General features: G+C 37.7%; 1 protein-coding gene across 1 annotated transcript in view; it reads left to right on the plus strand.

Moving 5' to 3' along the window:
* The window catches only part of LOC124721524 (muscle calcium channel subunit alpha-1-like), an 857,532-nt gene that overhangs the window by 417,298 nt on the left and 413,279 nt on the right, over nt 1-26,955 (plus strand). Inside the window, exon 9 of the mRNA XM_047246542.1 lies at nt 14,266-14,426. Coding sequence (XP_047102498.1) covers nt 14,266-14,426 — 161 coding nt within the window. The remainder of the gene's footprint in view (nt 1-14,265; nt 14,427-26,955) is intronic.

Below are 26,955 nucleotides of genomic sequence, written 5' to 3' on the forward strand. Positions count from 1 at the left end.
TAAGGAATAAGTGCTTTTAAAAAGAAATTATCTTCTCAATTAGTGAAATAACAGTAGTATTAATTGGTAGGTCAAAGGCCTGATGAAAACAGATACTTCTTGGAAGAACAAATAAACATCAACGTAGTGTGAAGGCTGAAGACCCTTAGAAAGAAAACAAACACTGCTAGAAAATATCTCTAATTAATGAATACACAATGCACTATGCTAGCTGAAGTTAAAGCTCTGACAGGACACTCTGAAGTTAGTTTTGTGCATTTGGACACAGTATGAGTTAAAGTTCCAGAAGGACACTTTAGTTTAAAAGTTCCAATTTGATGAAACAGTCAAGTCCAGGGTAGAAACAAAGATAAGAAATCTTACAACTCCACTACTGATCATTGCAGTGGTTCCAAAGAATGCAATTGCATTTAACACATGGCCCAGGAATCCCACCCAGAGTGAGCTGCTCATTGTGGCTCAAGCACAGATCTAAATACAGCCTGGGCACCAGCATGCCAAAGGAACTACTTCCAGTCCCGTGGCCTGTGGTACCAGCGACCTCTATCAGTGCCTGGGATGCCATCTGGTGACTGGACAGATCGTGGTTGAGTTGCACCTGCCTGCAGGAAGGCTGGGCCCTATTAGTTATGTGCCATTTCCCTCGGGTGCCTTATTGGTTGTGGGCTGGATAGGTACAAGGCCTGCTCATAGCACCCATGAGATACAAATACCGAAAATTTATTTGTCCAGTGTTTGTGAACAAGAAGTGCTTAGTAACTTGCAACAGACTTTACACATAGATTCAAACATTTTTGAAACTTCTCAATGACAACCCCCACAAAATCATGAAAGGAAAAAGGAAAAAGGAAAAAATCACTTAATACATTTTGACTGTTCATGTAGTAAAACAGTCATGGTATTTTAATTTATTACTTCTTTACCACCAACTCACAGACAGTTTCTACATGTCCCACTGAATGTACCTACAAAATTATGTAATTGTACCACACACAGTTCGGCAGATACAACATCACAAACATTGAGTTGTGTGAAAATAAAACTGCAGAGTGAAATTCATTAGGGATGTAGGTGAACTGCATGTACAAATATGTGTGAAATATGATAAATATATTTGAAATATGTGTGACATATGCATACATGGTCAAAGCTGTGGGTAAAAATCTTCTCCTAAACTCCTGGATCAATTTCAGCCAAACATGGTACACATATTACTTAAACCACTTATTACCTGAAAAGTAATACGAGGGTGGTTTGATAAATCTGGTAAATTTCCATGGAAGAGTGCAACATTTTTGTTGTGCTTTTAGGTTGGTAAGCTCGATTATTCCAATGCTTTTATAAAGAATTTCCACTATGTACAGAATACAATGTCTCAACTAAGATTGAAAATGGAGAAAACCGAGCTTCATGCTGTTATTAATCATTTTTGTTTGAATGGTTGGACTGCCACACAAATGAAAACAGAATTGGATGAAGTTCACATGGACTGTGCATGATCATTGAAGACCATTTACTTCTGAATTAATGAATTTAAATGTTGTCAGACAAGCACTGAAGATGAAATGGGCTTGAGCTGTCCAGTTGAGATCACCATCAAGGAAACCATTGACAAAATCCATGACATGTTAGTGCAAGATTGCCATATAAAAATTCGTGAGATTTCTGAGACTGTAGGCATCTCAGTGAACTGATGCATAGTATCTGGAATAAAGAACTCACTGTGAACAAGCCGTGTGGGAAGTGGGTGACACAATTGGTCACAACTGACCAAAAGAGGCATCCAGCACATTTCAACACAATGTCTGGTGATGTCTCATTATAACCCACAATATTTTTTGCACTGACTTGTGACTGATGATGAAACCTTGATCCATTACTAAATACCAGAGTCAATGCAATGGACAAAGGCTGCTGAAAATGCACTAAAGAAGGGAGACTATTTTGTCAGCTGGTAAGGTGATGGCCACTGTTGTTTGAGATTCCCTAGAAATACCCTCACAGATTGAAACTTGTGTCGGCTGACAAATGACGAAGGTTGGCATGTAGAAATGTGCTTTCATCAGGATAATGCACCATCCGACACATCAGCAAAGATAATGGTGAAAATGCATGAATTGTGCTTTGAATTGGTCTCGTCGAAATTGTTCACCAGGCTTAGCCCCAAGTGACTTTTCATGTTCCCTCACTTGAAACTTTGGCTTGCTGGCAAGACATTTTCATCAAATGAGGAATTGATAGTCGCAGTCAACGACTATTTTGCAGAGTTTGACAGAACGTATTTTTTCAGTGGGGTGAAAAAGTTAGAGGATCACTGGACCAAGTGTATATCCCTCAAAAGAGACTTTGTCACTAAATAAGCTGAGTTGTTTATGGAAACAACATTTTTCCTTGCTTTTTTTTAGCCAGATTTATCAAACCACCTTCATACTATGCGAGTAATAACCAACAGCCTCCTATTGGGGTACGGTTGGTGATGTCAAGAGAGAGGGGTTAGGAGGAGATGGACACAGATAGGCCAGGAAGATATGGACAGAGGGAGGGGGAGGTGGAAGTGGATAGAGAAAGGAAGAAGAATGAGATGGACAGAGAGAAGAGGCTGGAGGAGATTAACAGTGAGATGGAGGAGAAGGAGGTGGACATAAGGGATTGGTAGAAGTAGGTTGACTTGGAGGGAGTGAGGAGGAGATAGAGGGAAAGGAGGAGCATCACAGAAAGAAATTCTTTAATGAATTTTGTTTTTGCTCTTACTATCACTTTGACATCAACCTACCAAAGGGCAGTGATGGTGCTGTATCCCTTAGAACTTAAAACAGTAAATTATGAGAAATTGCAATACTTTATGATATTAATACAACTGCCAGAAACATTGTATTGCATAATTGTCAAACAAATGGTTACATGTAGAGTTTTCAATGTTATAAGAATGAAACATTTGGATCTCAGGAATACTGTAATTAATGTATATTTTGTAATTGACTTTCTGAATGAATTAATATTTCACATTTATCATTCTTTCTCTTTCCAAATCAGTCCTCAGTTATGGATATCAAGCATGACTTCAGACTAGCACTCATATATATTCTTTAGATTATTTTAAATCAAGCCTCTTCAAATTACAGTTGAAATGCTACACACTATTGAATCATTCTTAATCGTTCATCCTCACCATGCGGCTTCAGTCACTTATACACTACACAGCCCCTAAAATTCTACATCCATTGAGGCGGAGTGCTCATGACCATTATAAATGCATTCTCTTATATTGTGCAGTGATAAGACACCAGACTTACAGTTGATAAGACAAGGGATAAAATTTTTGCCTGGTCATTGAGATGTTGGCTTTATTGTTTCAGGTATATTCTGGATGGTTCCTTTGAAAAGGTTTTCTTTTTTTGTTCTTCCTGAATAAGAACTCATATTCAGCATGTAATGACCGTCTCATTGATGGGGAACCAAATAAAAATAATTTTCCATTTTCTAAAATATAGTTGTAGTATCTACTCGTATAAAACACTGAGTTTTGTGTAAATACACAGTCTCACTGGTCAGTTATTTTTATTTTTTCATTTTGGTGAACTGTAATGTTGTGGAATTATCTAGATCACTTATTGTTAGACTGGTCAAGTGTTGTTCCATTGCAGGAAATTGCAGGCCACCAGTTACTTGTTATAAATAGTTAAATATTAAGTGTTGTGAAACCACCTTCAATAGTATTGCCAGAGACATACAAATAATCAGTTATGTCACTATCAGAGTCTAAATCTCTCTACATATGTAATTCATTTATTTGATTACTTTTCTCTCATATTAACACTTCTTTCCAGTATTTTTTAAATCTGTATATTGCCTTTCATATAAACATTCATCTTTTGGACCTTTTGTTACACCCGTCCCTTCTCATTTCTTACACCTGGTATTTTTTAAATATTATTGCCTTTCAGATAAACATTAAGTGTACTGGGAACTCTTTGCCTTAAATATTATTGCATATTCTAGAACAGATACCACTGAATCTGTCACTGATCTCTCTACGATACAATGAGCTCTGTCTTAGAAATGTGCTAGTTGTCTGTGCTATGTTCAGTAAAGATTTATGTTGTCTTCTTGAACATATTGCTGTATAATCCACAGCATTCAGAATTTACTACAAAAACTGTGGCAGTAATCTTGATTATGTGGCCAAGTGCATGTCGTATTAATGCCAAATGTGTTCAGTAAGTGTGTAAGTCATTCTAAAATAGGTCTTTTTCAGTAAGGCTTCATTGACTTATTAAGTTTTTTTCTGTGCATCTCCTGAATGATAATTCACCTGTTAAAATTAACTTCTGGAATGTCTGCAAAATACCAAACTGCAGCTGTTACCTATGAATTCAAAAAATTTCACAGTCTAAAATTTACTGGGGTGTCCTCATTCATCCCTTTCATTTTAATTGAATGTGAAAGTAATTCTTAAAGTCAGGTGAAAATTTTCATCATATCATGATCATTAATACAGAAACCAGAAATGAATCAAGAATTCATCTATGATTGCAGTTGAAAATTTCCCAAAGCTGCAGCTAGACTGACCATTGTTACTGACCCAATAATGTGCTACACTAATTTATGTCCTGTATGGCTCACACCCTGTCCCATGAGCAAGTGATTAGTGCATTATGTTGTATGAGCAAGTGAGTGAGAACACTGTATATTACCTAACAATTTCATCAATATATTTATTCATTTTTCACCATGTTGTTCATGAATACCTTCAATCATTGTAGTGTGACTTTTTTAAATTTTGTAATCTTGTTTTGGACTGGTATTTACCTGCGAATATTCCTTTATTTTTATCCTCAGTTATGATCATCACTACTGGAATTAGTTATAATGTCCTACACCACAAGAAGATACAGGCATTACAGTTTAACCATTTTTAAAGTGTATGAAATGTAATTCTGAAATTGAGAAAATCAGATTTCTTTTTGTGTATAAATCCATTAATTTCTAACAGAGAATATGCATATCCTTGAATTTACTCAACATCCTTAATTCTGTCAACCTCTAAAAATGAAATTGAAGTTTCATTTGATTGTCTTAATTGAAAAATTGAAAGTTAATAAAGTTAGAGATTTTTTCATGATATTCAGTTTGTAATGATTACTGCAGTCAGTTTAATAAATTGGAGTTCTGTTTGTAAAGGATTATTGGTGTTCTGAAAATACAGACATATAGATACTGCTCAAAATTTAAGAGCAATAATTGCAAAAAGAATTCTTTAGCATTTCATATACAATTCTGTGCACATGTAATCAATTTTTATAGTAAGTGTAATTGTAATTTTAAAGATTTCCTTTATGTCACAAGAAAGTCCACTAGTATTGGTAGTAGTAGTAGTAGTAGTAGTAGTAGTTGTTTTTTTAATTAAGCTGCTTGGAACTGACTAATAAGGGCAGGCCACGATGTTGGGATCACAGATTTACTTCAAGCTTTGTACACCTTTAGCAGTCCATTAATAGAGCATAATGTGCGAGTAGGAAGTGCACTATCCTGGCAATACTGAGAAAATAACAAGAGAAGTTTTGTGCATTTACATTACTCCTTGATGATTTGAGCTGCAGACACAGAGGCAGGCTGCATTTGGCAGTTAACCTGCATAGTGGTGGGATGTTGCTAATGTAGCAAGAATGAACAGTGTGGGTGCAAATTTTTTTAATGTCACAGAATTTACTCTCGTACTACAAAAATAAAGATTCAAGTGGGAGGTGAACTGTTGCCTCATGCACATTCATCTTATTAGGTTCAAATGCTAACCACTTGGACACCATGAACTCAAATGTCCAGCACTTACGCACAGGTACATCAGTTACATAACAGACACGTGAAACTTCCCTTGTGATTTTCTTAGAATTGCCAGAGTAATGCACCTTACTACTTGCACATCATGTTGTTTCAATGGCTTACTAAAGGTGCACTAAGTTTGAAGTAAAACCGTGATACCAACATTGCTGCCTCCCCTTATAAGTAAAACATACAGTTTAATGACCGTCTTTCAGTGATTCCCTATCTTCTTTTTCAGTGCTGTAACAATGTTTCTAAAGTTGTACAGGTTGCAAAAATTAAAGGGAAGGGAGAATTAAATTATATATTACAGCTTTGATGTTAGTTTCAGGGAAACAATAAACTTAAATGTTGAAAGATATTACCAGTTTAAGAGTAGACAAAATCAAAATTTGATAATGATGCCTGTCACTGGATAGAAATTTTATCTGGTCTTTTTTTTTTAATGTTTTGTGAGTCATAAATGAGAAACTAATTTAACATCATTTTTAGTGCAGACTTCAGAGAAAGTGGAAAGCAAATGGGATATTCCCATTAATAGTTATGTGGAGGAGGAGGATATATAGGGTTATTCATATAGTACATTCAGGGTTTAAGATGATGACTGCATAAAAACTACAATACATGCAGAAAATAGATGCTTATCTGTGTATGGAGCATCTATCAAAGCCTTTAACTCACATTATAGGTGCTCATTATGGGCCCTGTTTGTGACGCAGCAAACTTCAATAAATGTGTTTAACTCACTGAAGACACCACTGTCTCCTCACAAGGAGGAGATACAACAGCAGTCTGCTTTGAAAATCTGTTCATAGGGTTGCCTGTCTGCAGGTGTGGACTAATTCAGTGCAAGAACACAGAACAGATTTTTTGTCGTCGTGTTCTGACATGCCTGTCCCATAGTGGTGTGCTCTGCAACTATGCCACAGTGAGTACACTACTGTCCATTAAAATTGCTACACCAAGAAGATATGCAGATGATAAACGGGTATTCATTGGACAAATATATTATACTAGAACTGACATGTGATCTCATTTTCACGCAATTTGGGTGCATAGATCCTGCGAAATCAGTACCACCTCTGGCCGTAATAATGGCCTTGATATGCCTGGACATTGAGTCAAACAGAGCTTGGATGGTGTGTACAGGTACAGCTGCCCATGCAGCTTCAACACGATACCACAGTTCATCAAGAGTAGTGACTGGTGTATTGTGACGAGCCAGTTGCTTGACCACCATTGACCAGACATTTTCAATTGGTGAGATATCTGGAGAATGTGCTGGCCAGGGCAGCAGTCGAACATTTTCTGTATCCAGAAAGGCCAATTTACAGGACCTGCAACATGCGGTCGTGCATTATCCTGCAGAAATGTAGAGTTTCGCAGGGATCGAATGAATGGTATAGCCATGGGTCGTAACACATCTGAAATGTAACATCCACTGTTCAAAGTGCTGTCAATGCGAACAAGAGGTGACGGAGACGTATAACCAGTGGCACCCCATACCATCACGCTGGGTGATATGCCAGTATGGCGATGAAGAATACATGCTTCCAATGTGTGTTCACTGCGATGTCACCAAACACGGTTGCGACCATCATGATGCTGTAAACAGAACCTGGATTCATCCAAAAAAATGACGTTTTGCCATTCGTGCACCCAGGTTCGTCATTGAGTACACCATCACAGGCACTCCTGTTTGTGATGGAGCATCAAGGGTAACCGCAGCCATGGTCTCCGAGCTGATAGTCCATGCTGCTGCAAACGTCGTTGAACTGTTCGTGCTGATGGTTGTTGTCTTGCAAACATCCCCATCTGTTGACTCAGGGATCAAGACGATGCTGCACAATCTGTTACAGCCATGTGGATAAGATGCCTGTCATCTCAACTGCTAGTGATAAGAGGCCATTGGGATCCAGCATGGCATTCCATATTACCCTCCTGAACCCACCGATTCCATATTCTGCTAACAGTCATTGAATCTCGACCAACGCGAGAAGCAATGTCGCAATACGATAAACCGCAGTCATGGTAGGCTACAATACGACCTTTATCAAAGTCAGAAATGTGATGGTACACATTTTTCCTCCTTACACAAGGCATCACAACAACGTTTCACCAGGAAACACCGTCAACTGCTGTTTGTGTATGAGAAATCGGTTGGAAACTTTCCTCATGTCAGCACGTTTTAGGTGTTGCCACCGGCACCAACCTTGTGTGAATGCTCTGAAAAGCTAATCGTTTGCATATCACAGCATCTTCTTCCTGTCGGTCAAATTTTGCGTCTGTAGCATGTCATCTTCATGGTGTAGCAATTTTTATGGCCAGTAGTGTTTTATGACTCAAAACTGGGAGACATGCTCTATCCATTGATACGAGTCATTTTCCTGTTCATCTTGTAGTTTTCATATAATTGTCTTCTCAAAACCCAGAAGCACTTATGAATAACCCTTTGGTAATGGTAGTGCAAGAGCAGTATGCTAAGTACCGCTGGTAGAACAAGATATTTTGACCACTCAAGAATACATTCTGCAACAGAGTTCAGAACAGTTGAACCATTTGAGTCCATTCATTATTGCTGAGATCTTTTTGTCAGTTTTGTTAATGCATAGCTTGTATAGTTTCATATGTTACCTGACAGAAAGTACGCTAATACTACATATTGTACTTCCTAATAATGAATATTGTCTGGGATCAATTAGTCCGAGTTAAAATATCAGTTTTTTTCTGGAACCTCTTTGTCATTCAGATATAAAAGGCTTAGTATTCCAACTTTATTATAGTGTCAGATAAGAGAAATTATATAAGGTAGAGCAATTAAATGAAATGACTTAAGGTATACCATTGTGGTGTGATGAAATAATTTCCAAGTTATTTAACTGCATGAATGTTTTGAAATTTGAGCAAGGTGCATATTATTTAGCAAACAAAATCAATTCAGAAAAAAGATCATTTCTATTATAGAGGGAGTACAGCAGGACCTGAATATCATAGTTCCCCCCCCCCCCCTCCCCCCCCCCCCCCCCCCACACACACACACACAAAAAATCACTCAGCATTAGAAGTTAGAACATTAAAGAGGAAATCCCTAGATTTGAATGAATAGAATGTGTCTGATTATGGTTGATGCCATTTCCAGTTGTGCATTAACACTTGTTTCCATATTTGGTTAACCAGGTAAGCTTAATAACAATAACAGCCAATTTTTTAGGTGTTTTGAAACTGGTGAACACAAGCCTCAGGTTATTACTCGTTTGCATCTTTAAAAATGTCACAATAAAAGCAAAATTTTAATAAAATTGAAGCAATAACAGCCCTCGGTCACAAAAAAGACTTCTTTCTTTTCTTTTTCTTCTTCTTTTTTGCGTCCGAGGGCGGTTATTGCTTTAATTTTACTTCTTAAATGGTCACTGACCTGGCAGACCTGTTCAGAACTCCAAAATTTAAATATTTTCAAAGGAGAGCACTAAGTAGAAAGGAACATAATGCGTTCTCTAATTTATATTTGGGTTACCCAGACAACCACATATCTCTCATCAGAACAAGTGTGAAGTTTGCAAATGAAATACTTTATTTTACATAATATATTAATAGTTTTATTAATTCTTAGACAACTCAGTAATAATATAACAGATATAGTCATATATATGTTCAAAATATATCACTTTTTACTATATCTGAGAGAGACCATGAGGATAAAATCAGAGAGATTAGAGCCCACACAGAGGCATACCGACAATCCTTCTTTCCACGAACAATACGAGACTGGAATAGAAGGGAGAACCGATAGAGGTACTCAAGGTACCCTCTGCCATACACCGTCAGGTGGCTTGCAGAGTATGGATGTAGATGTAGATGCAGATGTTGATGTAGATGTAAAGCACGTAATATTATATAGCTGCTCAATTTTGCTGCTCGTCGTAGTGGATAGATAAACTTTGAATTATTATTTATTAAGAAGTCCACACACTTGTTGTAATGCAATGTTCACCACTTATTGGATTCTTATATTTCTTGCAACTTTTTTTTTTTTATTGAGAATTGCATACAAAACAGTCATCAAAATCCAGAAGCATCTCATTTTGGCTGAGACTCCACTTGTTCAGGAACCAGAATTAGAGGTCCTATCGTGCACACAATACCCGATTTCACAAAAAATTTTCTCAAGTGATTAGGATTCTATGATCTAGAGAAAATGCAGCAGTCTGTGTCTACGAGTCACATTTTTTGCTTGAGGATTGTTTTCTGTGTAAGTAATGTATGTTGCTAAGCAAGCAATATCCAGAATGTAAAAATGCCAGTAGCCATCTCTGTGTCCTTTTTACATTGTAATGCGAACACAACTTGTCCATATTATCAATGCTCCCATTTGTTTTGTTACAATAACGTATAACTTCTGGCTTTGAAAGAGGGCCAGAAGTGGTTGCATTATAATGTGCTGTGGATAACATCAGAACTGCTTTCTTTTTCTTTGGAACATATGAACACAGAGAAACATAATCTTCACTGAATGATTATATAGATGATAGTTCTTGGTGTGAGGAGGAAGGTTGCATTTCTGGTGGTATATAGGGATCATCTCTTTTTCACAGTACCAGCTATGGACAAATCCCATGTCATCAACAGCCTTGCTAATGGTAGAGTTTTGAAAAAATTGCCAGTGACTATATTTCTGCCTGTACCTTTGAAATGGTAACAAATCTTTTACTAACCTCTTCCCTTGATTAGTTTCTCTGCCCAAAGCAGAGTTACCTGTATAAATTTCGTGTTACTGGATAAGAATTACGCGAAATTCAAGCCGTATTTGGAATTCTTTGAGGGCATGTGTTGAGTAAGTCTTGTCTTTCCTTTGTAAGGAAAAATCTGCTCATCAACAGTGAGGCAATCAGAAGGCATATAGTTGTTACAGAAAATCGAATTTTAGCATTTCAAATGTGTCAGATATTGCAGCAGCTTTGTCAGTTTTCAAATGCTCAACCCTAGTGTTCATACTGTCAGATCTTATAAATCTGCTTGTCTGCCAAAACTTGTTGAGGGATAAGCTTGCATGGTACAATGGGTATGCATTTGTTTCCACATTTTCTTTGTGTGTTTAGTGTTAGAGAGTCTTACACAAGCTGTAATCAGTATACCAAGATATGCATCAAATTCTTCAGTTGTCAATGGCTTCCACACTTTTGGCGCTCCTTCCGATTCCATGTTATAGTTTGTGAATACCTGATTTACCTTCCTGCTAGTTTTATGTACTATTATATCACATATTTCTTCTATAAATATACTCTTGAAGGTGTCTTTTATAGAAAGAAGTTATATTGTTCATGTTAGACCAGCCCTTTCTCACAGAATATAGTGCTTCAGCAGCTTTCTTGTCCCAATAGGTTCCTTAAGCCATTTAATTCCATCTTTACACATATAGAATGCCTGCAGAAGACACAGTCACACTATGGTTTTCATCAGTTCTGTCATTTCATCGGTACTATTATCATCTGTGTCTCTCTTAACTTCTATATCACTACAAGCACCAATAGCATCATCAGTATCTAAAGTAGCAACATCTTCCTTACTCAGAATCCACTTGTCTATAGAATCTTAGTCACTGAAATTTGTAGCATCATTCTCTTCTGTATGAACAACAGAGAATAAGTTCCTGATATACTCTTCTTTTGCTTCATAGCTTAATCTGCCATATTCAGATTTAGGGAGCCCCAGTTTATTATCCATGAGAATCCAGAGTTGAGGTTAATAGTAACAAAGCTTACACAGTAATGAACAGTTTATAATGTTGTGCAACAGTAGCCAGCAACAATTATAATGCCTCAGTGCAACAATTTTGTATACAGAGTGACCGGGCCAAATATCTCACGAAATAAGCATCAAACAAAAAAACTGCAAAGAACGCAACTCGTCTAGCTTGAAGGGGGAACCAGATTGCGCTATGGTTGGCCTGCTAGATGTCACTGCCATTGATCAAATGGGTATCAACTGTGTTTTTTTTTAAATAGGAACCCCATTTTTATTACATATTCGTGTAGTACATAAAGAAATATGAATGTTTCAGTTGGACTACTTTTTTCGCTTTGTGATAGATGGCGTTTTAATAGTCGCAAACATGTAAGTACATGGTATCAAGTAACATTCCGCCAGTGCAGACGGTATTTGCTTCGTAATACATTACCCGTGTTAAAATGGACCATTTACCAATTGCAGAAAAGGTCGATATCATGTTGATGTATGGCTATTGTGATCAAAATGCCCAACGGGCTTGTGCTATGTATGCTGCTCGGTATCCTGGACCACATCATCCAAGTGTCCGGACCATTCGCCGGATAGTTACGTTATTTAAGGAAACAGGAAGTGTTCAGCCACATGTGAAATGTCAACCATGACCTGCAACAAATGATGATGCCCAAGCAGGTGTTTATCTGCTGTCGCTGCTAATCCGCTCATCAGTAGCAGACAAATTGCGTGAGAATCAGGAGCCTCAAAAAGTCAGTGTTGAGAATCCTACATCAACATTGATTGCACCCGTACCATATTTCTATGCACCAGGAATTGCATGACGATGACTTTGAACATTGTATACAGTTCTGCCACTGGGCACAAGAGGAATTATGGGACGATGACAGATTTTTTGCACGCGTTCTATTTAGTGATGAAGCATAATCCACCAACAGTGGTAACGTAAACCGGCACAATATGCACTATTGGGCAACGGAAAATCCACGATGGCTGCGACAAGTGGAACATCAGCGATGTTGGCAGGTTAATGTATGGTGTGGCATTATGGGAGTAAGGATAATTGGCCCCCATTTTATCGATGGCAATCTAAATGGTGCAATGTATGCTGATTTCCTACGTAATGTTCTACCGATGTTACTACAAGATGTTTCACTGCATGGCAGAATGGTGATGTACTTCCAACATGATCGATGTCTGGCACATAGCTCGCATGCAGTTGAAGCGGTATTGAATCGCTGTTGAGAGGAATGTCGTTACGCGTTTTGGCAAATGCATTGAGGTTGATGGACATAATTTTAAGCATTTATTGCATTAATGTGGTATTTACAGGTAATCACGCTATAACAGCATGCATTCTCAGAAATGATAAGTTCACAAAGGTACATGTATCAAATTGGAACAACCAAAATAAAATGTTGAAACGTACTTACATTCTGAATTTTAATATAAAAAACCTACCTGTTACCAACTGTTTGTCTAAAATTGTGAGCCATATGTTTGTGACTATTACAGTGCCATCTATCACAAAGTGAAAAAGGTGGTCCAACTAAAACATTCATATTTCTTTACGTACTCCATGAATATGTAATAAAAAATGGGGGTTCCTATTTTTAAAAAGTGCTTTGATATCCGTTTAACCTGTGGCAGTGACATCTAGTGGGTCAACCATAGTGCCATCTGGTTTCCCCCTTCAAGCTAGACAAGTTTTGTTCTTTGTAGTTTTTTTGTTTGATGCTTGTTTTGTGAGATATTTGGCCCAGTCACAATCAATGGACCACCTAGTATACCCCAAGATAACTGTTTCCAACCATGATTGTACAAAAATAAATTTATTGTGTTACCCTGGTAACCTGGTTATAGAACAAAGTATAATTTGTTGAGTGTAGACAGAAAGGTTAAAATAGGAATTCTGCGCAACTTCTCGTTCATAGTCAGTAACTGTGTAATATGAATATTCTCTGCACCAGTTAGTGGTTTTTCAGGGCATAATGTGTTCCTTATATTAGGTCCTCTCCAGTTTGAAGTCAACTTATTAAATTTATGTACTGGGGATTTATAATTACTCTTTGAAATATTTATCATAAGTTTTTCCATTCTCTGTTTCTTAATAAAAATGTAAGAATTTGATTTATTGCCTTTTAAAATTGTATAATTTTGATTAGGAACAAGACAGCTGCATTAAATTATTGTTAATCATTCTGATACTTTAAAATAATTATCTAAAAATTTGCACATAAAAAGGGAGAATGTGTTGAACATTTTATTTCAATAGAAATATTTGAAGTCCTGTTTTTATGGGTCTGGTTTTCAGATGATAAGGCTTTTCCTATTTTAATCAGACAAGGTTTAACACACATGTATCTGAAGAATTGTTTGAAGCCTATAATACATTAAAAATGAGTATATAAATTTGAAAATGTTATGAGAACCAGTTTCCACTATGTGGATTACAAACAGCTTTTAATGAAAAACTTTTCATTTCAGTGACCCAGTTGTATTTTGTTAAATAGATTTCTAACTGTGGATGATACACTTCACTGTATGCAGTAGATACTACAAGGAAGACATGTGCAAAAAACAATTTACAAGTTAAATAGTAGCGAACAACGTACACAGATTTTGAAAATTGCTTCTAATCATGTCGCAACCATCATTAACTGAAATGCTCTTTGTATTACAAGAAAGATGTCATTTTTGTCCTGACAGAGAGTTTTCCAAGGAAAGAGAAAAGGCCAAAGCTCGTGGTGATTTTCATAAGCTCAGAGAGAAACAGCAAATTGAGGAGGATTTGAGAGGTTATTTGGACTGGATAACACAGGCAGAAGATATTGAACCTGAAGGAGAGGATCACCCTCGGAATCAAGATGGTAAATGTGTGTTCATTTGCTTGAATGTGGCAGCCTTAACTTGAATTGCATAAATGGATGAACTGCTTTTTATGTCTATTGCATGAAAAGAATTAATTCATTGTGGAAAAATGGACTATTAACTTTTTAACATATTAGGCTAAAGTTTTTTCATTATGTGCAGAATATTTTAAAACATGATGCTGCACACAAAGTAATTCAACATCCTATGCATCATGTGCTCTATACTTGTGTAGAGCTTTCTTTGTAAGTACCATCTGCCTCCATCTCAGCCATTAACTACAAGACTTGCCACATCATGTAGATTTATTGGGTGGCCTACTGGTGATGCTTGAGCTCGGAAAATTATAGCTTTCAAGACATAATACATTCTGTCATGTGTGCTTAATGTACAGAGCATAAAGACTAAGACACACATTCTCTACTAAATGCTGAAAAAACTTTTACCAATTTTAGGTTGTTGAGGCTAAAGGTCACTGCTAAGCTAGGCTACTAGAGTTGTTACCAGTAGGTTCAAACAACACATAAGTGTTATGGAGATGTTTTGGGAAATCAAATGGGAATCCCTGGAGGGAAGGCGACGTTCTTTTCGAGAAACACTATTGAAAAAATTAAAGAACTGGCATTTGAAGCTGAGTGCTGATTGATTCTACTGCTACCAACATATATTGCACTTAAGTACCACAAAGATAAGATACGAGAAATTGAGGCTCATATGGACAGTCATTTTTCCCTCACTCTATTTGCGAGTGTATGGTGGCTTGTGGAGTGTCTATGTAGATGTAGATGTAGAAGCAGTGTACCTGTGTGGTAGCAGCCTCTCATGGTACTGCTGCGCAATTCTTGGGTTATGTACACAGCATGTAATACGTCCATGGAAATAGCTCACAAATTAATATTTACAGAGTTACCAGTCAACTTTTGTGTCTGTGTGTCATAACCATGAAGTAACTGTGGCTCTCTTTTCAAGAACACTATAAGCTTTTTCCTTTCAACTATAAAAAATAAATTATATACATTCAAAGCAGATTTCACATAACTTAATGTAAGTATTGAATATATTTTTTGATAGAGCTGTAGAAATACTAAATTCATATTCAAGAAACATGAAGACAAAATATCAAATTTAGATTTCTATTATTTCCCTCTACATTGATAGGAAAATGCTGGGATCATTCACTTAACAAAGTTGCATCAGATTTCATACTCAGCCACCTGATGTAGTGGTCCATCTCTAACAAACTGCTTGTTGCGCAACATGCTACACAATTGATTGTACTTTGAAGAGTTTTCTGTTTGTAGTACACAAGAGATCATGGAATATGTAATCACCAAAGTGAATAAAGCTGTAGCAGAGGATGAAAGCTCTCTTCATTCAGTAGACTGCCATAGATTGCTTTGTCAGGTAATTCCCCCTTTGTGACTTAATTGCAGAGCACCCTTGCAAAAGGGTGTATGTGCAGGAACTGAGGGAAAAGTGGGAAGACATTGACATAACAGAAGTCAAAAGCATAATGGAGTGAGTAATTCACTGTAATATGAAAGACAAAATGTGTCACTCAGAACAATGTAAGTTGTGATATAAATTTGCAGAGTATCCTCACTTTTGACTCTCAAATGCTTCCAGAGTATGGGTATATTTATAACTGTGAAGTTACTCCACATGTACCAGCAGTGAAACAATGTTTCCATTGTTTATATTATGGGCATATAGCCAGACAATGTTGCAGTCAATATCGCTGCTGTCAATGTTGTGGTCAGCATACTATAGAACAATGTCACAACACCAGTCTATCTTGTGTGAGAGGCATAAAGCTATAGACAGATAATAAAGGGTGTTCCTATTTAGAAAACAAGTTAATGAAATAGCAGTTCAAAATAACTGGAGTTTTAAAGGGCTGAGAATTACCTGTGCAATGCAACATATACTCAGGCTATTCAGTCTTTTCATGTGTTTGCAAACATTAATGTACCTCAAACACAGCTATACGTACTTGCAAAAACTACAAAAGAATTGGATTCTCCCTCCCCTTTCCTCCACAAAGAGCTGCACTGGAAAAAATAGATTTGTGACGGCTCCCAGAGTTATACAGTATAATATGTAGGACTTGTGTCAACAAACTGCTAATCTAAGCAGAGATAGAGCAGAATTACAGTCAGGAAACACATGTATGTCCAGCAAACAAAGGAATCATGGAGGCTATAATTATCCACACCACTTGTTAATAGACCCAAGAGGAAGTTCATGGAATTTGATCCAAAGTAACTCACACTTTGTGACATTAGACCCACACAGTGATATTCTGGTTGGAAAAACTCTGCAGCTTAGTACATGGTGGAGCAAATAAAAGTGGCCTGAAGAACTGAGTTCCAGGATACAAAGAAACACAGCAGAGGAAAGGAAATATGGTACTAAGCTGACTATAGCAGATGTTGAAAGTGACCACCATTCATCTCTTGGCACTTTTGGGCCCTGGTCAGCAACTTGTAGTTTTTGAAGACTATGAAGGTTGTCATGATGCACTTTAGACCTAAGGGCTCCCTCCACAAACTAATTGCACACTGACAAATCAGGCAACTTGAGTGGTCAGCTACAGCCGCAGCCAGACTGAACTCTGCTAAGATCTCTGTCAGGTGTGAAGATTGTGTAAATGTGCTCCAAGGTTCAGCCAGCTGTTTGGGTAGTTGCTCCATCCTGTTGGAAGTAACTGTAGTTCTTTTACTTCTCTGTTAATGCTGCCACAAATGGTATCAAAATGTTGGCAGTGAAACACACCAAAGTCAATGGTGAAAGAAGGGACCAATAGTGCAGAGTGCAGATGCTGCACACCACACCACACCACACCCAACCCAACCCCAACCTTTCGATAATTCAGTGATGTTTTACAGAAGTTATGTGGATTCTCTGCTGCCCAGAACTTGTGATTCTGTGAACTGACATTACCACTCAGGTGAAACCAGGCTTCATCGGACATAAAGAACAGATCCATGCCCAAGCCATTCATTGTTATCTCTGTGAACAGCCACTCACAAAACTGGAGGCACTGAGGAGCATCTACTGCTTTTAATGCATGAACAATAAACACTCAGTAGGGGAGCATATGCAGGCCGAGGTGAAGTATTCGTCCACATGATCGATGTGATTTCTGGTCTCTTGCCACTGGCATCAGATTGGTTTAGTAGGACTCTGAAGCATTTTCTGGTGTACTGGCACATTTCAGATTGTTTCTTGACTTGGTCAAAACAGATCCTGCCTGATGCCATTTTCAGACTAGGTGTTGCATGGCACCCTTTACTGGCAGTTTGTTTCCTTTAAACTTCTTGGCAAACAACTGACCATACTATTTCCATGACTTTGTTGTCAGGTAACTTTCCACATCAAACACTGCTTCACTGTGAGTACCATCGTCCCCTTTGCACTACTCCAGTCACATTGACACTTCCCACACTATGCTCTGAACTGGTTGGATCATGTGGTGGGTGTATACATCGTGTGTGCATAATGGTGTGAGTTTATATGCATACAGTCACATTCAGTCATATCCACTCGTCCAGGCCGTTTTTATTTGCCCCACCCTGTGCTTAATTGGATAGAACAAATAAAAAATGAAGGAAACTTACAGTCATCATTAATAAAATCATTGATTGATAACCTGTTAATATCATGTTATGGGGTTTAACTTTTTGCAGTGGAACAGTTGCTCCTTTATTTCAAATAAAGAAAGTTTAGTCAGACAACTACAGCACAGCTGCATAGTGGCTGCAGTAGTATTGGAAACATGGCTCTAGCTGAATAAACAGTTTTTAGTCAAAGGCTTTACTTCATATAGTGCTGACCGAGATTATGGAAGAGGAGGAAGAGTAGCAATTCTAATCAGGGATCGTAAACCCACTAACCAGTAGCCTTAAATCTGTATAATTTTTGATTCCAAGCTGGGGCTAATAGGACTGAGTTAGGCAGTATGAAAATATCTTTTGTATTGTGCATTCCACCAAAAACCCTACTAAATGAAGTTCAGTGGGAGGCTTTGTTTCAACAGATACAACCTCTGTATATTTTATGTACTAAGCTCCATAGTTACTGACATTTGAAGTAATTGAAGCATGGGCTATAGGACAGCAATTTCTGATGGATAGGATGCTCTGATAGATGTGTTGTGGAAGCAGACATTAGTTTTGTATGAGTACCATCTGGAACTGATTGCTGAGAACTGTTAGGTGCCTGGCAAGCAGTGTGTCTATGTGGCAGTTGGGTCTGCATGTTTAATTATTGGAGGAGCAAGTCTATTCTGACATTGTTGGATAATAAATCACTAACTGTTATAAATGAAAGCTCTCCGATAATGATTTTGGCTCTTGAGAGAGGAAATTCTGCATTAGACCCATCACTGTGCTCCCCTTGCATTGCAATAATGTCTATGTAGCAAGTACTCCAGGATTCTCTAGGATCAGATCATTACCGTATGCTTACAAAGATCATTGTGAATATAGTTGCTATCAGTATATAACCTCACTGCTATATGGAATATTAGAAAAACAAACTGGGAACATTATCAAGAAATTGTAATCCAAGAAATACAAGACAATTTCAATATTCGCAAGAGAGTTGGTGAGTATGGAAAGCTCGTCTCACTAACTGAATGAGCGGCTACTAGAAGTATCACTCCCCTAAGAAGCAGCAATAAAGACATATGACTGGTAGTTGTTTGGTGGAACATGCACTGCTCTAGGGCAGTAGCAAGGAGAAGATTAGCTTTATCACAATACAAACTATGGAAAATCGAGGATGGAATGTACAATATTATGAAAAGGGTAGTTGCTGCTCACCATATAGTGGAGATGCTGAGTCGCATATAGGTACAACAAAAAGACTGTTGGAAAGTGAGCTTTTGGCCAACAAGGCTTTTGTCAACAAAGGACTAATTGGCCAAAAGCTCACTTTCTGACGATCTTTCTGATATGCCTGTCTGCAACTCAGCATCTCCATTGTGTGGTGAGTAGCAACTATCCTTTGTGTAACATTCCATCACAATACAGAAAGGCACAAATGTTGGATTTTTTTACATTAAAAGTGAATGGAAGCAACAACGAAAAACGTTTATAAGGGGGCCAAATAGAATTTTGGATTCAGTACTGTGAGTTGATATGAGTAGTTACTAGCATGACAGAAGTCTGGCAAAAGATCAGGTGTTTTAGAAGTGGGAAATCAAATACTGAATTTTTTGAGAAACAAATGCTTTGGTAGAGCCGTTCTTGGGCAGAATTTCACCAGCTTCAAGCCACAACAAATATTTTTACATGTGTGATGATGAAACAGAACATGAATTGTGTACCCCTTTGCAAGAACAAGGATTCATTAATGCTTTACAAAATTCACTCAGTGCAGCACCTGGTATCAATGAAATACGTTATAGCATGATCCAAAACTTGCCATCTGAAGCACTTTTTCTATTATGAAGGTTATACAATGAAATAGGGTATGTGGTCCATTTATTTCTCATTTTTAAACCAAACAAAGATAGTCTAAACCTGTTTTCTTACAGACCAATAGTACTATCTTCATGTTTATCAAAGACACTTGAAAGAATGGTTAAAAACAGCTTAGAATGGTGGATGAAGAGGAATGATGTTCTTCCCAATACCCAATTTAGATTTCAGAAGGGAAAGAGTGCTCTTGACAACATAGGGTTCTTGACAACTGACATTCAGTGGGCCTCCATGAACAAATGTTTCTTGTTTATAACATTCTGTGATGTAACAGGGGCTTGTGACAATTTGAAAATTGTGATACTGGAAAGAAAACTTGTTTCAACAAGTTTACCTGTGAAACTAATCTCTGGCATTAAATCTTCACTCTCAGAAAAAAAATCTATGTTAAGTATTGTAGTAAAGACATCAGGCCTTGGATAGTCAACAATGGTCTCCCTCAGGGAGCCATACTGAGCCCTCTCCTGTACATAGTGTACACGCAAGACCTTGAAAAATGTTTCTCAACAAGAGTATCTGCATTATAGTTCACTGATGATCTTTGGCTGTATTTGACAGCTTATTCCATACAAATGGCAAAAGAAATTATGGATCATGCTGTATCAAACCTTAGTATCAGATTGAAAGAGAATGCCCTTGTGATAACACAGGAAAAATCAGCAATAGTTATTTTTATGCAAAGAGAGTTCCAAATTGCCCAGACAGTTTGAGGGTTGGTGGAGTAAATATCCCATTCAGGGGTTAAGCTAAGTTTCTAGGCATGAGAATTGACTAAAGACTAGTGTGGAGACCTCACATAAATGGTACCACTTCTAAGATGGAAACAAGGATGAATGCACTAAGATATGTGGCTGGCACATGGTGGGGATAATACCTGAAAATTCTGCTCAATTTTTATAGGGCTTGTGAGGTGCAAATCCTTAGGCTCACCTTTCATTCACTTTAATTACTCAGAGCATGTGGACGTACATAAATAAGGCACTTATGTCAAGTTAGGATGACACTGTGACTGATATGGTGGGTGTTAAAGAGAGTTGACAATTGTTCGGTACTGAGTTAAAAAAAATGTTCAAATGTGTGTGAAGTCTTATGGGACTTAACTGCTAAGGTCATCAGTCCCTAAGCTTACACACTACTTAACCTAAATTATCCTAAGGACAAACACACACACCCTCGCCCGAGGGAGGACTCGAACCTCCACTGGGACCAGCCGCAAAGTCCATGACTGCAGCACCTTAGACCGCTCGGCTAATCCCGCGCGGCACTGAGTTTGTTGGTACCTAATTGTATGGAGTAATTTTAGGTGACAGCACTAAGTTTATGTGTGGTAGAATATTTTGTACTGATCTCTCGGGCACAGTGCCAGCAAAATTGGGCTTTTGACTAACCAAGAAAAAACCGAATATATGGAAGTAGGTAGAGTCATAAACCCAAATCCTTACTTTGAAATTGACCAGCATTCTAAATTCAGAAATGTTCTCCAGTTTAAATACCTTGGATCACGTTTCAGCAGTAAAAATATCATAACAATGGATATAAATGAAAGAATAGCCTCAGGGTCAAGATGTCTGTACTCACTAAGCAACCCACTTAAAATTAAAGCTTTGTCAATCACCATGAAGATGAAGATATACAACATTATTATCTGCCCCATAGTACTGTATGGTTCAGAAAGCTGGACGCTTACAAAGAATGAAAGAGAAAAATTGAATGCTTTTGAAAGAAAAGTAATGAGAAAAATCTGGGTACCTGTGTTGGAGAATGGCATATGGAGAATTCAAAAGAACAATGAAATTTATCAGTTAATGAAGCAACCCACTATCATCCAGAAATTAAAAAGTAGGAGACTGCAATGGGCTGGACATGTGGCCAGAATGGAAAACAATAGAATCACCAAGAAAGCATTTGAAGGAACTCTCCAGGCAACAAGACCATTGGGCTGACCTCGTACAAGGTGGAAAGATGACGTAGAGAAGGACATCACAGCATTAGGAATTTCCGGAGGCTGGAGAGAGGCTGCGAGAGGTACAAGGGGTTGGAAGCAGATCGTTGATGCAGCACTTGGTCTACAGCATCTGTGATTGCTGAGGAGAGAGAGAGAGAGAGAGAGAGAGAGAGAGAGAGAGAGAGAGAGAGAGAGAGAGAGAGAGAGAGAGAGAGAGAGAGAGAAATATTTTGTTGGCCAGTTAGAGCTGCAGCTGGGTGAAGGGAAGCTCACTGGGCATAGATGGCAAAATAGTCACTTTATTGGTGTCAGGTCAGATAGCAAGGGGTGGACGCAGGCACAGGTATTTCAGTGTGGCCTGGGAGACTTTGTCGCTGCTTTCATGCAGAGGGAGGCATGCTGGTGAACATGGCCTGAACAGCAGGGGACCACTCCAGCCATGTGCATAGGAGGTCTCTTAGTGGGTCACAGAACTTTGTCCCAAAGGTTTGCAGAGAGATATTCACCCAGTGTTTTTTATGGACCTTCCCATGCAAGCAGAGAAAAGGTGCTTTGATTGGAAATCTGACTGTTACATCAGATGATGTACCGGAAAGTGTCTGTTCTCTGTCATAGCAAGTAATAATGAAAGGAATTTGCCCATCTTCTGAAGGAGGCTGTACTGAGAAAGGAGAATTATGTGATTGGCATAAAGGAGTGCTGCTGCATTTTGATTGGTAGGTAGTTTTTTTTCCATGAAGTGAGGGAGATGAAGATCTGGGCTTTGGCCAGGAGTCATGTTAGATCGTGGTTGTGGGTTTTGATCTGCAGAAAGCTTAATAGTCCTGGGTCAGGAGGAGGAGGAGGAGGAGATCCACAGTTCAAGTCAATGTAGAAGCACACTGGTGGCTGCATTGCAGACTCTTGCAGGTGTAAGGTAAGCATATTGCAGGGCCGGCATATGATGAACCTTAGAGGTGAATTTTCACCATCCACATAATGCTTGTTTAAACAGTTGTAGTTGCTGTTTAATGTGTGCATGTCACAGTAGCTTGCAGCTTTGTGGTTTACAATCACTGTCAACTGAAGTAGATTGTGAGCTCATGTCATCCACATTTAAAGTCAGAGGTGTAATTGATTTTCCATCTACTCCCCCACTTTTTCAACCATACATCGGTGCATACTTTATGTCATTAGACAGGTGCTTGAGTGTGATCAATGTTGTTTATTTTTGTTTATGTCTGATGTCATTCTTGTTCTTTTGTAATAACTATATAGTTATCTTGAATATTGTGTCTTATTCCAGAAGATTCCATTCCTTGATCATTTATTAGTTTTGTTAATTAATGTGGGAGACAATAGTAGTATTTTGGGGTGTAATGCATTGTATCAACTTCACCTTCACTGCTCAGGGCCCAAAAATCAGTCATTTAGATATAAATCTTGCATTGAATTTAATTTCACAATGGTGTAGCTGAAGGATGGGTCAGTGCCATAGAATACTCTGGAGCAGAAGTTCTGTTTAGGTATTACCAAATTGCGTACTGATGCTGTACACCTCCACTGATGAGAGCAGACACTACTGCTGTGGGCTGTCTTCTGCAATAAGAATCTTGGTGGATTTCCATGCCAACTGGCATATGCTGCCTTGAGCTGCAGAACCATGCCAAAACAGTACATATCCTGCCATGGACTCAACCTGTCAGCATTCTTGCCCAGCTGCTGGCATGAAATAGGCTACTGGATGCTTGCTGCATCATCACAGCCATATTTGCATCGCTACAAGAGTTGTAGTTAATTCTCCAATAAAATGTATGTCTAATAAAGATGTTTCCTTGAGCAACCATTGTTTATCATCCTGATGACAACCCACCATCTTAACTCAACCCAGCCACCATAGAGGTCAACCACTCTGTGCCACTAGACCACAGTGTTGTAGCCACCACCATCTCCATTGAAAAATGAAGGCATTGTGATGATTTTGAGAATGACAAAAGACAGCCCAAAGCCATCAGACTGTGCTGCACTTGCCTTGTGTAGTGAGTCTGATGAATATGAAAGTACATTCCCAAGTCTTTACTACCCTGTAATACTAATCATTCAAAACTACTAGAGAATTTTCCAAGTTCAAAGGCCTCCTTGTGAAAATGAAGGTATCTTAACAGTCAGCCAGATTCTAGCACAGAAGTTGTTAAAATTGTACTAAGTCTTACCAAAAAGTAAAATAATCCCCACACATTGCTGACTCATTACCCAGAATATTGCTTGAAAATCGTCACTGCCAACTGACACAGATTCCTTCTGAACTGGCATCCAAACATATAATAGAGGGTGTACAAAATAATGTGACCAGTAGATACACAATTGACTGGACAAGTATGGAGAGAGCAGCAGTGATGGGGATTGCTGGTGGGCTGCCAGTGCACTATAGAAGAAATTCTGAGTTCTGGAGGGCGAGTGCCAGTCTAAACCAAACACTACACTCATATTTTTTTTTGTAAATATTAAGTAGAGCACTTCCATGCCCATCATCCAAAAAGATCCACTGTCACCTTTGCTTTGGTTAGTATTAGAGTTGCACTGTACCAAAACTACAATTTAGTAGAGTGTGATGTAGTGATGTTAGGATTACAAGCAGTATCGGTAGTGTAGGTAGGAAAAGGAACATAAATTAATGTGTTAGAGAGAAACTGAGAACCAACAACATCTCTCTCTCTCTCTCTCTCACTTTTTCACATAATTAGAACCACAAATCATTCAACATTAATCCATAGTGTATATTATATCTGTATAATTGCATTTTATAAGTAATAGAAATTAGGCTTTTATGCAACCAAATCAATTACTATTGATGCAAGTACAGTTTACATGCACAAAAATAAAAAACTATGTATTATTGTTGTTGTTATTTTATACTCAATAGAACATTTTTCATTACGATCAAAGGTAAGAGTTCTCTGCTGATAAATGCAAAAGTTGTTCTGAATAACAGAAACATGTTTTATGTAAGTCTGACGAGATACTGAAATGATGTTGATATATTTTTTATTATTATTTTACCTTTTTCTTGGGGAAACTGCATTTTATAGTGGTCTAAGATACATTTCCATTGTTTTCTTCATTTTTATAACAACATTCCTCTGTTTTACATGATGAATCAGCAGTTTTTTAATTAACCTGTATAAATATTCACAATTTGTTTTGCGATTCATACTGTTTACTTTTAAGTAACAGACAGGTGGATAGCTATGTAGGACAAAAATATTTTGTAGGTTACCCAGCCCATTATATATATCCTCACTCAGTTTTTAGATGGTTCACTGCTTCCAGTTTTTAGGGAAGTCTAGTAAGACACTAATTGTATATGTAAAGAAAGCAACCCTTATGAGGTAACTCCTGGCACATCCTGGCACATATGCATCACACCTAATGTACAGGTAATGTGGGTACAGCCTAACTGACCAGAGCTATTAGGAAAATTACCAAAGTCCACACTTACGAAAATCTACAGCAGCTTATAGTAGTTTTTAATGTCTAAAGAGAATTCCACTGATAATGCAACAAAAATAGAGATTTATTTTCACCTGACTTGTTAACCATTTGTAGCTTTCATATAAACATCGAGTGGTGAATTTTGAAGAAAACCTACATTTCTTCTGTTGCCATGTTAAAATTTGGTTCTTTTGCCAAAACTCAGTGCAATTTACACAGTACCAGTTCACCAATGAATTGTGCAGGCAAAGTTGCAACAGAATCCTGAAACAGTGGTTTATTAAGTGAGGAACTGAAGTCAAGTAATGTCAATAGCTTATGTAAAAGCACATCCTCAGTACAAAAATAAAGATGTTATGTCCTCATTTATATTGTTCCAAAACCCACAGCAGTTCTCGTTTCATCAGCAATTGACAACCTTTAAAAATTACATTGATTCATCCAAAGTCTGTAGTTAGTGAAATAACACAGTAGGTAATGAAGTTTTGCATATTACCCGTATGGCAAAATACTCTCCTCTTTGTGTGTTATCATTTGCCAAAATCTTTTTTGGTATCTTAAGCCATTTATGAAATATGAGAAATGTTATGAATATTTCATTCTGGCTTTATCCCTTGTGAACATGATTGTGAATGAGTATGCTGCTTAAAATCAATTTTCTCGAGATGGGTGACAATAGAGATCTCCACCCAAGTCTAAAGAAAAATTCAATGTGTTAGCCACATTTCATATGATTTAATATGCATCAAACACAAAATCATACCAACCCCTATTTTTGACTGCAAATTATTTCGAATTTTGCACAGTATCTTACTGAAATGCAAACATCACAATAACTAGACCATTAACAAATAACTTCAATATTAAGGTGACATATAAACCCATAAGTAATGCAAAAATGAGATTTTTTACCAGTAGTTTATGTAAAATCATTTGATAAAGATTGCAGGCCACGAAACTTGATTCTGTCAGTGAATTGTGTTACCAGCTAGCCGAAAGTGAGAAAGCAATGGTGACCATGCCTCCCAAACAACTGAATGTACTAGCACAGTGCTTTGGATGAAAATTCATTACTATTCACCGGCCACTGTATCCTGTGTGGACTCTGAAAAAAATTCGTCATTAGTGCTGTTCTCCCACATTTTCATTTAAACCACAAATTTAATAACATGGACCACTACTCAAATTTAAACAAACTTGTAGCACACTTGCAGATGCTAAAAGGAGTACTTCTTTTGGCTGTACCTTTTGAGACCTGGCTTGGTGATATATGTTAAATGATACATGAATAATTAATTAAATTATGAAACACAGGCACATACACTCATTAATAAATATGCAGAAACACGTTAAAATGCATTCGACACATTAACACTGCTGTATTCATATAAAGCATTTTTCTGCACTCATTATTGTTGTGCCATCAGATTATACAGTAGAGGCACCCAGTTCTAATGACTTTATGTCTTTACTAATTACCATTGTAACTGGTTACCCAAGTTACTACTGAATCAAACGTAAGATTGCATATTTTACATAAAGAAAAGTGAAAGTTTCTAGTTTTCATGTACTGGTTCATATTCTGTGCAACAGTGGAAGGTTCAAAGTTCTGGCATGAGTTTGTAT

This window comes from Schistocerca piceifrons, chromosome X (assembly GCF_021461385.2).
Source record: "Schistocerca piceifrons isolate TAMUIC-IGC-003096 chromosome X, iqSchPice1.1, whole genome shotgun sequence".
In the NCBI taxonomy this organism is placed as follows: Eukaryota; Metazoa; Arthropoda; class Insecta; order Orthoptera; family Acrididae; genus Schistocerca; species Schistocerca piceifrons.